General features: G+C 38.6%; 2 protein-coding genes across 3 annotated transcripts in view; both read left to right on the top strand.

Moving 5' to 3' along the window:
• Positions 1 to 157: 157 nt before the first annotated feature.
• On the top strand, positions 158 to 1,075 carry LOC306896773 (odorant receptor 131-2-like; the record flags this gene model as incomplete). The annotated part of the gene is made up of 1 exon (XM_079461043.1): positions 158 to 1,075. One exon carries the CDS (start codon positions 158 to 160, stop codon positions 1,073 to 1,075), a length of 918 nt encoding a protein of 305 aa, XP_079317169.1.
• Positions 1,076 to 1,428: 353 nt separating this feature from the next.
• Positions 1,429 to 15,238, top strand: part of uba7 (ubiquitin-like modifier activating enzyme 7) — a 28,238-nt gene continuing 14,428 nt past the window's right edge. Inside the window, exons 1-23 of one of the 2 annotated variants that reach the window (XM_079459709.1) lie at positions 1,538 to 1,677; positions 2,015 to 2,062; positions 2,253 to 2,421; positions 2,512 to 2,646; positions 2,726 to 2,832; positions 3,077 to 3,167; positions 3,366 to 3,498; positions 3,583 to 3,680; positions 4,020 to 4,181; positions 4,282 to 4,446; positions 4,580 to 4,681; positions 4,801 to 4,881; positions 5,319 to 5,474; positions 5,751 to 5,916; positions 6,047 to 6,243; positions 6,681 to 6,745; positions 7,359 to 7,554; positions 9,176 to 9,250; positions 9,952 to 10,150; positions 10,249 to 10,340; positions 12,653 to 12,745; positions 13,318 to 13,509; positions 14,092 to 14,235. In XM_079459709.1, coding sequence (XP_079315835.1) covers positions 2,019 to 2,062; positions 2,253 to 2,421; positions 2,512 to 2,646; positions 2,726 to 2,832; positions 3,077 to 3,167; positions 3,366 to 3,498; positions 3,583 to 3,680; positions 4,020 to 4,181; positions 4,282 to 4,446; positions 4,580 to 4,681; positions 4,801 to 4,881; positions 5,319 to 5,474; positions 5,751 to 5,916; positions 6,047 to 6,243; positions 6,681 to 6,745; positions 7,359 to 7,554; positions 9,176 to 9,250; positions 9,952 to 10,150; positions 10,249 to 10,340; positions 12,653 to 12,745; positions 13,318 to 13,509; positions 14,092 to 14,184 — 2,811 coding nt within the window. In that variant the 5' untranslated portion in view covers positions 1,538 to 1,677; positions 2,015 to 2,018 and the 3' untranslated portion in view covers positions 14,185 to 14,235. Of the gene's footprint in view, positions 1,678 to 2,014; positions 2,063 to 2,252; positions 2,422 to 2,511; positions 2,647 to 2,725; positions 2,833 to 3,076; positions 3,168 to 3,365; positions 3,499 to 3,582; positions 3,681 to 4,019; positions 4,182 to 4,281; positions 4,447 to 4,579; positions 4,682 to 4,800; positions 4,882 to 5,318; positions 5,475 to 5,750; positions 5,917 to 6,046; positions 6,244 to 6,680; positions 6,746 to 7,358; positions 7,555 to 9,175; positions 9,251 to 9,951; positions 10,151 to 10,248; positions 10,341 to 12,652; positions 12,746 to 13,317; positions 13,510 to 14,091; positions 14,236 to 15,238 lie in introns of those variants that run through there. The other variant, XM_079459708.1, reaches the window with a different exon arrangement.

The raw sequence follows: 15,238 nt of genomic DNA, 5'->3' as shown, positions 1-15,238 counted from the left end.
AAATGACATTTTGGAATATTTAAAGATATAATTCTAACTCAGAATAATATATATTATTATAAAATCCTAAATCTTGATTTGATTGTGTGTGCCTGTCTGTTATTAACCAGTGCCTTGTTGCTTTGTTCCAGACACTTGACTGCAGAAGACCCTGAAAATGAACTCGACATCTCATCTCGTTGTTGATAGTTATGAAGAAGCTTTTGTTAAAAACATTGTGATCGTTTTTCTTGGAGTGATCATTAATTCTATTAACGGGATGCTCGTGGTCACCTTTCTTGCCAATCCAATATTTTCAAATGACTCCAGATATATTTTATACATTCACCTAGTCATAAATGACACGATTATGATATTTGTAACGGTAACTCTATATGTCATGAGTTACGTCTTGCGACTACTTAATTTTCCTTTTTGTTGCACATTGATATTTCTTGCCACAACCACTTTTATGATTAGTCCCTTGAATCTGGCCGGCATGGCCGTCGAACGTTTCATCGCTGTCTGCAAACCATTGCATCACCATCAGCTTTGCACACCGCAAAGGACATACATCTTCATTTGTTTTCTATGGTTTATAGGAGTCATACCTTCTCTGGCAGATTTCCTCATTTTACTTTCAACTCAGCCCGCGTCTTTCCAGAGGACTGTTGTGTTTTGCTACCCCCCAGTTGTATTTCCTACCAAACTCCATCAGGATCGTTTTACTTATTCACAAATCATCTACATGTCTTTGGTCTGGTTCATTGTAATTTACACTTACTGCAATGTCATGTTCACAGCAAAAAGGGCGAGTTCAGGAGGCTCAGCAAACAAGGCTCGAAACACAATATTGTTGCATGGTGTGCAGTTACTTCTTTGTATGCTGTCTTATCTCACCAATGTTTTAGATTTTCTTCTCATTTCCCTTTTTCCTCTACACAGAAGTAAGATCAATTTCTTAACCTATCTGCTGACAAATATTATGCCAAGATTACTAAGTCCTTTGATATACGGTGTCAGAGACCAGAAGTTTGTGAAGAAAATGAAGGAGCACTTTACTTGTACATTTTGTTTTACAAAGATTGCGCCATAACATGACGCTATCTCTATCTTTTTAATATATTCTTGTCTATGACAATTGTAAATATGTGCTGGTGTTTTTTGCAAATAAAACCTTTGTGCAAAAATGTATTAATGCCCATATTTTCTCTCTTTACTGTTATGTGTCACTTGGTTAAAAAACACGAAAGAAATAATTACAGCTGGGTTTTAATTCCAGGCTAGATCCCTTTATTTGAATAAAAATAACATTGTATTGTCTATTATATTGCTTAGAAGGGTCGTGCCTGACCAAAAATAATCAACATCCGGGCCACTAGCATCCGCCCTTTTACGACGTCAGAAGCGATGTCATTCTATTTTATTTCTAAATGTCAAGCGCCATCTAGTGTTTGTACGTTCGTGCCTATGACTAGATGACTTTTGTTTTGGCCAAATCTGATTACAAATCACTTAAACTTTCGAAGATCAAACATACAAACAAACAAAAATAAATAAATTGTGCATTTCACTGAATGTGACGGCAAATATCCGTTTTTTTTATTTTGACAGAAGCGAAAGTGAAACCCTTTTCTTACCATCCAATAACTTTCTGTTTTGACGGAGGACGTCAAGACCAATAATCTCCGGATTCAGGTAATCGACAATACGCGTTCCTGCACATTGACAACGTTTACTTATCATTTTAAATGATAATACGTTATATGTGGAAATGTGTCTTTTGTTTTATTGTAAAATATTTGATTTAAATTCACTTTGTCGCGTTCACAGCAAGCGATGCAACCTAGTACCTTGGTATATTTTGTTTAATGCGCATATCCAAAACAGCATAGCAAACAATATGGTATTTTTCTATTTGTAAAAGGTAACACGATTGGAATGTATTCTTTTCAGGTCATTGCTCAGCTTTGTAAAATGTGCTTTAGGTCAAATAACTTATTAAAAAGCTAGTTATTGTTTTACTTTGTTACAGGAATATGGCACTGACTGATATCGACGAGAGTTTATATTCTCGACAATTGTGAGGGCTTCTGTTTAATTTTCTCTTTGTCTATGTCATAAGTGTTTATAGATAATAAATAATGTCATGCATTTAACCATGAAGTGATTTAACTGTATGTGAACTAATTGTAGACTACCCAAAATCCTGATGAGCAGATTAGGAAATGTGACATTACCCACAGTGCAATTGTTCATCATTCTCACACCAGGTATGTGATTGACCATGATTCCATGCGTCGCATGGGAAAGGCGGACGTTCTCATTGCTGGAATGAGAGGTCTTGGTGTGGAGATAGCCAAGAATGTGATTTTGGCAGGGGTCCGGTCCGTAACCATCCAGGATGAAGGCGTGGTAGAGTGGAGAGACCTGTCTTCTCAGGTAATTATTTCATATTTGTCATATTTCAAACATGCACATGTTATTATTTCTTCCTTAAAATAAGCTGCTGTTATATATGTTTTATATAAGTTTTACCTGAAGGAAAGTTATCTGGGTCAAAAAAGAGCATTGTGTTCCGAGAAACCGCTGTCTAGTCTGAACGTCTACGTCCGTGTGACGGCACACACTAATAAACTCAATGAAGACTTCCTGCAGCAGTTCCAGGTGAGTTTGAATTTTGTCTTTGGTTTGAATCCTTTTCAGGTTTTGTCTATAATGGATGTTATTTTGTTTTGTACGGTAGGTGGTGGTGCTCACAGATTCCACTTTAGATGAGCAGCTACGCTTGGGAAAGTTTTGCAATTCAAACAATATAAAGTTTATTGTGGCTGACACCAGAGGACTTTGTGGGTATGAATTGCTGCTTCCTAGGAATTAACCAAAAACAAAACCCTGCCATTCTATGTGTCTGGACATAAAAAAGCGACCATATAGAAAAATTAGATTAACTTTGGGCCTTGTCCAGTCACTGGCAGTAATTGCTATTTTTCAGTTCACGCATACTATGATACTATGAACTAAAAGTATATCAGCATGTACTAATATTAATCTTGTACACAGGTGCTAAAGATGTTGCTGTTTACTGTGTTTACAGGCAGTTGTTCTGTGATTTTGGCGATTCTTTTGAGGTTAGAGATACAGATGGTGACACTCCAGTTTCAGCCATGATTTCTCATATCAGCAAGGTGACACATCACAAAAAAAGTCACGTTTTTACTTTCTGTTCCGTCCTTAAAGGTGCAGTGTGTCATTTCTGTGTCCTCACACATTTGTTTTTTATTCTATTTGAATACTTGTACAATTCCAAAAATGATTCATCTAAACAAACTTTGTCAAAAAACGTCAAATACATTACTAACCTTTGCTGATAACGGCCATTTTAGGAGAATCCAGGCATTGTGACCTGCACAGAAGAGGAAAGCCACCAGTTTACTGATGGCATGTTTGTGACTTTCTCTGGAATTCAAGGCATGGCAAAACTCAACGGCTGTGAACCCATTGAGATTAAAGTGAGAGGTCAGCGTGATACAGTATGACGGTTTGAGTGCTGATATGTGGTAGTGATAGAACATATTAAACCAATAACATCTCACCTTTTAGATAAATACTCGTTTAGTATCTGTGACACTTCAGGCTTTTCTGAGTATGAGAGAAGCGGAGTGGCAACCGAGGTCAAACAGTCAAAGATCCTCAACTTTGTGAGTATTGCTTATCAAAATGTAGCTATTTTACTACATTCTAGAATGTGACTAGAGCCCTATTCGCACGGGATAAGTTTTAACTGGGGACCTCTAGTCATTTGTAATTACTGCAAAGGTTGTCTGTGATCTTAATCCCGTGCGAATCGGCCATTTCTGTAATTTGTAAAGTAAAAATTAACCCTTTAAAGGCCTGCTATATTTGGACGAACACTGAGGTCCTGTGATTATATTAGTCCTGTGCGAATCGGCATGACGGTGATTTGGCAGGCTCATTCTTTTTATCCACGGTTATTATTATGTGATCATTAAGCAGTGCAAATATTTTAATGCCTTCAGAAACCTTTCCATGTGGCCCTAGATGAAGTTTTTCGAGATCATGAGCTTCTCGAGATGATGGATTATGGCAAAACCAAAAGACATTTGTCTCTGCACCTGGCTTTCCTAGCCCTGCATAAATTCTCTGAGGAAAACAGCCGGACACCAAGCCCTAGATCCCAGGTGAGTGAAATTAAAAAAACATTACAATATGACAGAATACAAATTTTTGATATTTTATTAGTTCATTGTAATAGATCTGTGTTTCTGCTACCCTCTACAGGCCGATGCTGAACTGCTGGTCAATATTGCAAAAGATCTCAGTGTAACTAAAAGGTTCAGCGACCTGGATGAAGATGTCGTGAGAAAATTATCTATGGTTGCCATGGGTGACCTGGCGCCTCTTAATGCATTAATTGGGGGTCTGGCTGCTCAGGAGGTCTTGAAGGTGAGATAAAGTTTAGTCCCCCTGAATGGTAGTATAACCCTTTTTATTGAACATATGCTTGTGCCTGAAATATATTGGAGATGGTCAACGATGTAGATTTGATTCATGATTACATATTTATGAAATTCACCAGGCTTTCAGTGGTAAATTCACCCCTCTTAGACAGTGGTTGTACTTTGATGCCCTGGAATGTCTTCCTGAAGTTGAAAGTCTGACTGAAGAGGCCTGCGCTCCTGTAAGCAGCAAAAGCATTCTCAATAAACACCTATTATGTTCTTTTAGCCATCCTGATTTCCAGAACTTGACATAAACTGTTAAACTCCACTCATTTCATTTTTGTCTTCTATCCTTTAGAAAGACTGTAGGTATGATGGGCAGATCGCTGTGTTTGGATCCGCTTTTCAAGACAAACTAAAGAAGCAAAAGTATTTTTTGGTGAGTGTATTGTGGCAGAGTCACCAGCAGAGGGAGACATCACACATTATTGTGGAGCTGACGCAGGCTCTTAAGCTGTTTATCATACAGTATAACGGTTTTTGAGAGAAGTGTTTAAATCAATGGCTCAGAGGTGTAAAACGTACAGGAAGGTAGTTTCTGAGTCAGGTGGTATTTCCTGTTCAGTAGGAAGTATGTGTATGTCAGAGTTTCCTGTATGAATCTACCTGGTATTTGTAGGAAAACGTTAATAACCTTTCAGGTCTTTTGTAGTTGAAACCTTCTGTGTGTGAATATAAGTATCAGTATATCAAATATATAAGTACAAACCGACATATAAGTTCAACTCATTCTCAAATTCCTGCACCATTCATTAGTCATAGAGTACAAAGTTATTGTTATACTCTAAAAACTTGCTTTTTACTGTTTGTAATTAGGTTGGAGCTGGAGCAATTGGTTGTGAGCTGTTGAAAAACTTTGCCATGATTGGCCTTGGTGCAGGAGAGGGTGGGAGCATCATAGTAACTGACATGGACTCCATCGAGCGATCAAATCTGAATCGGCAGTTTCTGTTTGGCTCTCATGACATTGGGGTAAGCGTATTTGGTGGTCCTCCACCTCCAACGTACACACCCATTTATTTAAAATATATTAGTGATCATAGTTTGATGTCCACTGTATTGTTTAACTAGATGAACCACGGTCGAAACCAAAACAATAGCCAATATAGACATTGTGGAAAAGAAAAGTAGTTATTTTGTCACTCCAGTTATTATTAATACCCAGAATTACTGAAAATGTACATCTTTATTATTTTTATGTTGTAATTTTATGGTCGGGGTGTTAAATGCATGCTATATTTCATTCAGAGGATGAAGTCAGAGATGGCGGCCGAATCCGTTAAAAAGATGAATCCTTACATGAATATCACTGCTCATCAAAACCGTGTGGCTCCAGAAACCGAGCAGGTTTACACATATTCATTTTACAGTCAGCTCGACGGGGTGGCAGCAGCGCTGGACAACGTTGATGCCAGTGAGTGATGTTGCTTGTATCTGCTATGCACCAAAAGGCAACACCAAGACACGTGTTCACAATGGCGTGCTGTGTACGCGTGGTCTGAGTAGCCCTGGTACATAACTAACATGCGTTTATTTTACTTAAGGAGTTTATCTCGACAAATGTTGTGTACGGAACAGAAAGCCCATGCTGGAGGGGGGAACTCTGGGTAGCAAAGGCCACACATTGGTAGTAGTGCCACATCTGACCGAGTCTTACGGACCTTCGACATCTGGAGGACAGAAGGCCATTCCCCTATGCACACTCAAAAATTTCCCACACCGTATAGAGCACACTCTACAGGTGAGACATACAAAGAGAACGTGTATGTAGTACAATATATACAAGACAGGAAAGATGTAAGAGCTTTATATACATTATATCATATACTGTATACACTATAGGTTTGATATAAGAGGTATAGGATAGAGCTATGTAGAGTGTAGTATATGCACTGCATGTGAGATGTAAAAGCTACATGGTAGAGCATATACTGTACACTCTAGATTACACGAAGGAGCTATTTAGGAAAACTACAGTATATACAGTCACAATCGGTGAGATGAAGAAGCTATACAGGAGAATATACATACAGTTGTGGGTATGTATTTGGTACGAACAGTACACAGATGATATGTAAAAGGTATACTGTAGGAAAGCTATATATATTAGGTATACATTACAAGTGAGGTCTAAGATCTATATAGTAAAGTGCATATGTGTCTGTTTTTTATTTTCAGTGGGCCCGAGATCAATTTGAAGGCCTGTTCAAACACAAAGCTGAGAATGTGAACCAATATCTCAGGTATGACAAAATGCTATTCAGCCAATAAATAATATTAAATAATTCAGATTCATGTAAATAAAGGAATGTGTTGGTAATGTGGTGTCAGATTCTACTGGTTTGTGTGCTTGAAAAATCACTTTTTTCAAACCAGTTTCTCAACCTTAGCTAACCGTTATTAGCGCAACTCTCTGACTTCCTGCCACTGCCAACTGTCAGATCTTTCCACTTGAAATGGAGCAAAGGATGTTTATAGAGAGGCTAGTGTGCAGGAAGTCTAGGTGGCGTGTGGAGGAAGCAGATACCGCATAGCTGCCCCAATCTCAACTACTTCCTGTTAGCTGTCAGCAAATTGTGACCTGCAAGTCAAGGAAGGCCCCACCCAACTCACTTACTCGCTCATCAAACTAGACTAACATCAACGGCTTTTTTGTGGTTAAAATTTCAGTTTAGAGGGCAACACCTATGTTCCCTTTTGAAGGAGAACTGTTTTGCTTTAAGTGCCTATGCCACCTTTAAAATAAATACCTTATGCAATGACATTCAGACAATATGTGTGAAAATTCTATACACCTATAGTCATTTATTGTCGCTAATAATGTTGCTTTTATGTTTAATGTGGTCTCCATTGCAGTGACCAAGCGTTTGTGGAGCGCACGGTCACTCGTGGGGATGTGGAGGCCGTGGAAGTGTTGGAAGGCGTCTATAGGAGTCTCACTCAGGGACGGCCCCAGAACTGGACTGACTGTGTCAGCTGGGCGCGCAGACGGTGGGAAACACTCTACAACAATGACATTAGACAACTGCTGCACTGCTTTCCTCCTGGCCAGGTAATACTGAGATCCAAACACAAAAGTTCTCCAATCCTATAAAAATAAAAACTAGAAGGTTGCTAGTTCAACCAGATTGTTTAACCAGATTATTTTATGGTCCTTGTAAATAATATTTTAAGGAAAAGGTGAGCTTTTTTGGACCAGCAGGTGGCATTGTTGTCCAACAGTAATGGTTATATGCTGCTGCTTCAAAGCAGAGAGATTGGTCAATAGGTTTGATCATAGACATACATCACGGCTTTGGTCAACTACTTCAATACGTCAGTGGCGCCGCCATATTGGTCGTGGCAAGAGTAGCATGAAATCAAATGCAAGTAAACAGGGGAGCTACGCTTATTTGGCAATAAAATCACAATAACGTTTACATTTCTTAACACATGTCAATGGTTTCGGATATACGAGCAGCACAAACACATTATGTCTCTAGATACTTAAAATCTTAATATTTTGACTTTATAAAATGAATCGTTGTCATAGAAAATAGTTATTAAGGATTAAATCTATAGTGTAATGATATGTTGTGTTTGGGGTGGTTGCATTAGAGTATATTTGGATATGAAGACATCTCAATCATAGCATCGGTGTCTGCAAACAGAGATAAACATCCACTCGGAGAGGTGGAGACATTGACAAGACTTGTTGAAACTCTTAAATGTCCATTATCTCCCAATTCCAGATACATCTGTTGCACAACCTGAAGCTGAAGATATTCTATATGATGCAACAATCACTTTTCTGTGTAAGAAGCTGAAACATACAGGCATGGATTGAGTAAGAAGTCTGGTTTTAAGGAAAATCCTCCATTTCTTAAGAAACTGATTTTGAGTTTTGGATGAGTTTAACAGTGCTGTGTTAATGGGAATATTTCCTGGATATTTATATCTCTTAAAGAACAAACATCGGTGCTAAATTTTATACACTTGATACGAGACAAGTTTTCACCCAATTTGACCAATTCTACGATTTTTATAAACGAGACATTCATGAGTATTTTGTGTACATCTGATTTGAAAGAAAATGGTGTTAAGGAATAAACTCGAGGGGTTGGATGAGCTTGGCGTAACAGCTTTGTCAGCGGGAAGATTCTCCTGCCGTGGCTACTAAGACTAAAAATTAAAAAAATTGCCTTTTTGCTAGTCTGTGTGTACTTTTTTCAGCAGCCCTCCTGTTGTTGTTAGGAAACAAACTGCACCGAACACATACACATGATAAAGTCATTATTCTGTCTGTCTGAGCAAAAGGCTGAGAGACGAGTATGGAGACAGGGGCTTTATGGTCACCAATCCCATCCAGTTAGCAACAGCATGTGACCAGTAGCTGCAAGGGTTCCATTTGTCCCACAACACATGTAAACTTGCCAGTGCTTGTCATTCATGTGCAGTGTTGGACAACATCACATTTTAAACCTAATGCATAGCTTAAGCACATTAACACAAAATTAATTGTTAGCATGCGGTACTTTTTCGCTTTTTGATTTCATACCAATTAAATGAATGTCATGCTGGTTACTCAATTAAATGAGTATAATGATTATAGATAAAATGTTTTCAGATGTCTAAATTCCACTTTAATATAATAATGATATAATTGTTACTTCTGTCTTGATGTTTTTCTTTAGTTAACCAGCTCTGGTCTTCCATTCTGGATGGGTGCAAAGAGATGTCCACATCCTTTGACCTTTGACACAAACAATGTAAGTTCTAGCCAGTAAATCCCCACAAACAGCCCCCGGGTTATCCCATCAGCATCCTCCTCAGACATGACTGTCTGACATTTATCTGAGCAGCTCTCAGTTTCTCTCTGTGTGTGAATTGAATACTCTTTGCTGTCACAGATCACCTGAGATTAACCAAGATAGGTGACAACATGTTAATCCGCGACCCCTCACACACACACACAGATAACCTTGCACACAGTGCTAAATTAGCAAGCAAGGCTTGCTTTTTATGGTAAATTCAATTAAATCAAATACATGTAAAACAAATCTTTCAAATCTAGATGAGCAAATTATGTAGCTGTTGCCAGTCTACAAGCATTGTTGACTTTTAATGGCTCATTGTTCCCTGTTTTTCAAATTCTTTATAAATGTTATCAGTGTTGGGTAAGGTTGGTTTTACCCTAAAGGGATTTCTTTTTCATGTATCGGTCGAGTTGAATTCTGTGGTTTTTAAGCTGTGAGTTGTGAATTTTTTTATGTCACACACATTCCCATTCATCATTTCCTGTTAACTGACATATTTCCTGCTGTTCCACGTTTCTCTGCGTCTGCTTTTGTGCCCCATGTCAGTGTTTTCCACCTCAAAAATTCAAGCACAAACACAGTTGCTTTTGCAATAAGAGCATAAGTTACAATAGAAGAATTTTGATTTGGGACCGTTTTCTCTTTTTTTACAGGCCACCCATATGGATTTTATTGTGGCAGCTGCCAATTTATACGGTCAGATCTATGGAATCGAAGGCTCTAGAAATCCTGCGGACGTTCAGAGAATCCTGCAGGGTGTGAACGTGCCAGAGTTTATTCCTAAAACCAGTGTAAAGATCGCCTTGACCGATGAGGAGCTGAAAGAAGATCACGAGGCCAGAAATGATGAGGGTCAGTCTTAGAACTATATGTCACAGTGTTAATTGTTTATACAGATTGAAGCATATTAAACATCTTAAGTGCGTTCCCTCGCTCACTTCATCCCTTAGACAAGGTTAAGCTGGAGGGGTTACGGGACAGACTGTCGAAGCTTCAACTGAGTGATCCTAACTTCCGGATGAATCCACAGGAGTTTGAGAAGGTACTGTGCTTGTCAGGACACTAGCAAAAAAGTGTTATCTTTGGCAGGCCTAGCAAATACAGTACACACATTTGGTTTGTGCACTGGGCATGTCAGACATGTCGGTGTCTAGTGTCAGGTAGGAGGTCTCGATGTACCACAAAACTGCCTTTATATCGACCTTTAACCAGCTCCATCCATGCAACAGATTTAGACAGATCTTCTCCACCGAACCTCACTGGAAAGCCTCCACACACAGACGGGTCTTGTGTAAAGCTCTGAATCCCCGCTGCTTCAGTCAGTCTTCTCTTTGTATGCGACACAGGCTTCCTGAAGCAAAACCGTACATATCGTACTATACGTACATACATGGACCAAAATGGCAGCAAAATCTCACTGTGTTATCTTTTAGGACAAGGACTAGACTCAGTCTGTCTATTTTCACAATCTTTAGACTATCTATCTATTTCAGATTTCTCTCCCTTTAAATCACCCTGGGATCCTTGGCTTCGTTTCTGTCCTGTATTTATCCCTGTCTTCTTTTCTCTGAAGATGAAAGGTCTTTGTATCTGTTTGGGGATGTTCATATGGCAACAGTTAAGCAAATGTTTCTTTATATACATTAAACTGTCAGATACTATTTTGAACATTTAACCATGTTTACTCCGTATTGGTACAAAAAGTCATAACTCGTGGATCATCAGGTTTTACATAAACGTGGCGTCAGATGAAAAAGCTTTTTAATGAACACAAAAGGGAGACATTGCAATGCTTAAACATTCAAAATTTCCTGTTTTTAAAATGTAAAAATTCTGTCATGAATTACATACATACATACCCTCAAGTTGTTCCAAACTTGTATAAAATATATTTGGTTGAATGTTAGCAACTGACAGTTCTGGGACATCATTGACTATCATAGTAGAAAAAAATAGAATGGTAGTCAAAAGTGCCCCAGAATTAGTTTTCTTGCTTAAATCGTATTTTGTGTTCAACAGCAACAACACAAAGTACAAAAGTATATGGTAGTCAATGATGTCCCAAAACGTGTCAGTTGCTAACATTCTTCCAAGTATCTTTGTTTGTGTTCAACCAAACAAAGAAATGTATGAGACGTGGCGAGTAAATGATAACAGAATTTAAATTTTTGGGTGAACTCTCTTTAAATCACTCAAATTGTTATGCTGATAATAACAATTTGCAAAATGTTTTTTATTATATTAGAAACATTTGCCCTCGATGACCTCAAGGCCATTTTGGACGTGTTTTGTAAGTCGGTATGCAAGTTTTAAGTGTGTGCATGTGTGTGCACTTTCAGCAATAAAACATGCTTTGGCGGATCAGATGTTTTTTTTTAGTGGAATGTGTGTTTGGGGGGTTCTGTTGGCATCAGGTTGCCAGATTATATGCTCCTTTAACACACCTCCAACACACCCAACAGTCGACAGCCTTTGTGCTCCTTCAGGGCCTGGGGCATAGAAGGGTGCCAAAACCTCAAACCTTGGATGTCTTAAGTGTTCTGTAGAATATCAGATCTAATATCACACCTCGATTCTTGATAAGAGGCTGACAGTGGATTATTTTGCATCATCTTTATAAATGCATGACTTGAAATTTGGATAATGTGGTTAGAGAATGTCGGTACTTTCAGATTTTAGTGTGGCTTCAGTGTTGACCACTCGCCACATTGCACCCCCATTTGCCCCGCAGACATAGCGGTCTTCAACGTGTGACATCATGCAGTGAAACACGAACTGGGGAAATTACATATGACTACATTAGGTGACCGGTGACTGTCTAAGTTGATATATGACATGATCTTTATCTGCCAATGTGTCATACCAGAGAGCAAACATTCTTGTGGCCGCAACGATTTTCTCTTCTTCCCCCCGTTTTTTATTTATTATAGTTTTTTGTGTAAGGTAGCGTGATACTGATCAGCATCGTACTGGAACATAGCAGGTCCTTTCCATGTTTTTGCCATACAGACACAGTGATGAAAGAACAGATGGTTGGTGGGTTCCGATTTAGTGATAGACTACGATAGAGTGTGACTTAACAAAACATTATTATACGATGCAAAATGTTCTAACAACAATTAACCAACCAATTAAACAACCCTAGATGGAAATATTTAACGGGTCCGATGTTACTGCTTTTTTTAAATGCAACCGCATTTATCCAAAAAGATTAAAAAAACATTCAGAAATAAATTTGTGTTACTATCTGTTTTAACTGGGAACTGAACCTATACTTTGTGTCAATACTTGTAGTGATGCTTATATTTGTACATTTACACATTAATGTTTGTATTTTTTTATTCTGTGTTCTAGGATGATGATTACAATTTCCACATGGACTACATAGTCGCTGCATCCAACCTAAGAGCGGAGAATTATGACATACCGACAGCCGACCGTCACAAAGTAAATGACTCTTGCAGTAAAACAACACATGCTGTGCTCTTGTTTTGGAGATTAGTTGAAAATTGAATAACCCCCCCTTATGCCCCTCAAGTGATTGGTTGCAACTATACTTTTAGAAAGTGTGTCAACAACAGCTCTGAAAAGTATTAAGACACTTAAAGGGAATGTTCACCCAAGAATGAAAGTTCTGTCATATTTTACTGTCCCTCTTGTCATATTAAACCTTTATGACTTTCTTTCTTCTGCAGAACACTTTGTAAGAATGTTGGTTACCGAACCACAACAGTACCTACTGATTTGCATTGGTTTTGTATCTATACACATAGAAGTGAATGGGTACCGCCATTGTTTGGTCACCAACATTCTTCAAAATGTGTTCTGCAGAAGAAGTAATTCACACAGGTTTGAAATGACAAGATGGTGAGCAAATGGGTGAACTATCCCTTTAAGCCATGTTGTCAAAATGTATGGATGTCTTTGCATTAGATTTATAAATAGATTTACAAATTGAGTCTCTTCTTTTGAAAAAAAGACCCACAAACCTCACTCCGTAGTTTTGATGTCATCTACAGAGCAAGTTAATTGCTGGCTGCATCATTCCAGCTATCGCCACGACGACAGCTGCAATCGCTGGACAAATGTGTTTGGAGCTCTACAAGCTTGTCCAGGGTCACCAGCAAATCACTTCTTACCGCAATGCATACATTAACCTGGCGTCTCCATATTTTGTACTCTCACAGCCTTGTCCAGCTCCAAAACTTACAGTAAGTGACATTTACAGTTATTTCATATTTAACCGTCTCTTGTGTGAATGTGTTTGCTGTGAGTCGGTGCATAAACAAACAAGTAGGATGTTTGGTTGGATGTGTGTCTTGCTCTGGTGAGTAAATACGGACATAAAAAGTTCGACCGATGTAGTCTTATCACAACGGGAGATGCAAGGCAGAAAACTATTAAGTAATATCGATATGATTTATGAGTTAATTTATTTAGATGCGAAGTTTAGCTTAGGATCTAAGACTATTAAAAATCCAATGATTCTAGACTAGTCAAATAATCCATTATTGCCTATAATTCATCATGTGTAGTGAACAAAAGGTCGTGACTAGTGAGGTTGAGTTCTGTTGTACATCATCTCTCTTCCATCTTCTGTCTGGGTCGAGATTTCTGAGAATTTTACTAAACTTAGTTTCATCCTTGGGGCTCCACTTAGTAACTGTACCCTCACCCCCACGAACCCCTCACCTGAAAACCTTGATTTAGGGGACTTCCACCGGTCTAGATTTTGGTGACCGAGCATTCAGACAGCCACGTGTGTGCATTAAATCTGTACTTCCCTCTCAAAGGAGCTGCTGCATACAAAGCCTGGGGTTTTTGCTGGAGGCCTATGGGTAATCACTGTGGCGGAGAGCCTTTCAGACAGACAGAAACACAATTGAGCGATGCATTAACCGAGTGAAGTATTTCAGCCGCTGGACTTCATAGATGAGGTAATGCGACCCCAGACGTGGTCGTCGACATGGAGGTGGGGGGTGTTGTTTCTACCCACATGGGCAGGGTCAGAGTTGAGGGTAATTTTCACCCAAGGGGACAGGCGGTGAGCTGGGCTTTGAAACACGCAAGCTCAGGTTACTGATGGGATTTGGCTATTTTCTGAAGTGCCCAGCTTGGTTCCTTCTCCAAGCACTCACTAAAACATTAGTGGACTTGTTATACGTCTTCTGCGAGAACATGCAATGACCCAAAAAGTATAAATTTGAGTCCTGAACCACGATTATAATGTATGCATTTTGTTGCATTAAATCATATGGTATTTAACCAAGTGGAATCGATAAACCAACTGGTGTCAAGGTGTTTTTAGTTTACAGTCAGTTTTGTTCACACAAGCGTCTAAGCAAAGTAACCACAGGTGTAGTTCATCAAATGTCATCTATGATGGACATAATCCATAATCCAATTTTTTGTGAAATTGTTCACTTTTTGTTTTTACAGCCGCTGAAAAAATTAAGAGAGCAAATTTTCATTGAATTTGCATTTCTAGATGTGTTGTGGTCCTTCCAGTCCAGTGTCTGTTGAATATCAACAAAATCAAACATCAGAAGTGACATAAAGTCACAGGTTTCTCCTTTTTTCATTTGCAAATAGAAACAATATTTTTATTTGAAATTTGTGAGAAATATTGTTGGTGGTTCACAAAATGAACAAAAATGATACTATAAAATACAAAAACACATACCTATAAACACAAAATTCATAAAAACTGAATACAAATTATAAAATGGTCGTTTTTCAGCGGATGCATAATGCATGATGTTCATTCTTGTGTCCAAAAGCTTTCTCTGAATCACACAGTTCTCTCCACTTTCATACCGTCTGAACACAGGCAAGTGGTGGAAAACAGAACACGAAGTTGATTGGTTCTTCTTTCCATTGTTTAAACATGTGATGGCAATACAGCAGGATCTTTAACCAGTGTGAGTGTGTTCAACTGCG

This window comes from Barbatula barbatula (genome assembly GCF_947034865.1).
Source record: "Barbatula barbatula genome assembly, chromosome: 7".
Classification (NCBI taxonomy): Eukaryota; Metazoa; Chordata; class Actinopteri; order Cypriniformes; family Nemacheilidae; genus Barbatula; species Barbatula barbatula.
This window is presented reverse-complemented; position numbering and strand designations above follow the sequence as displayed.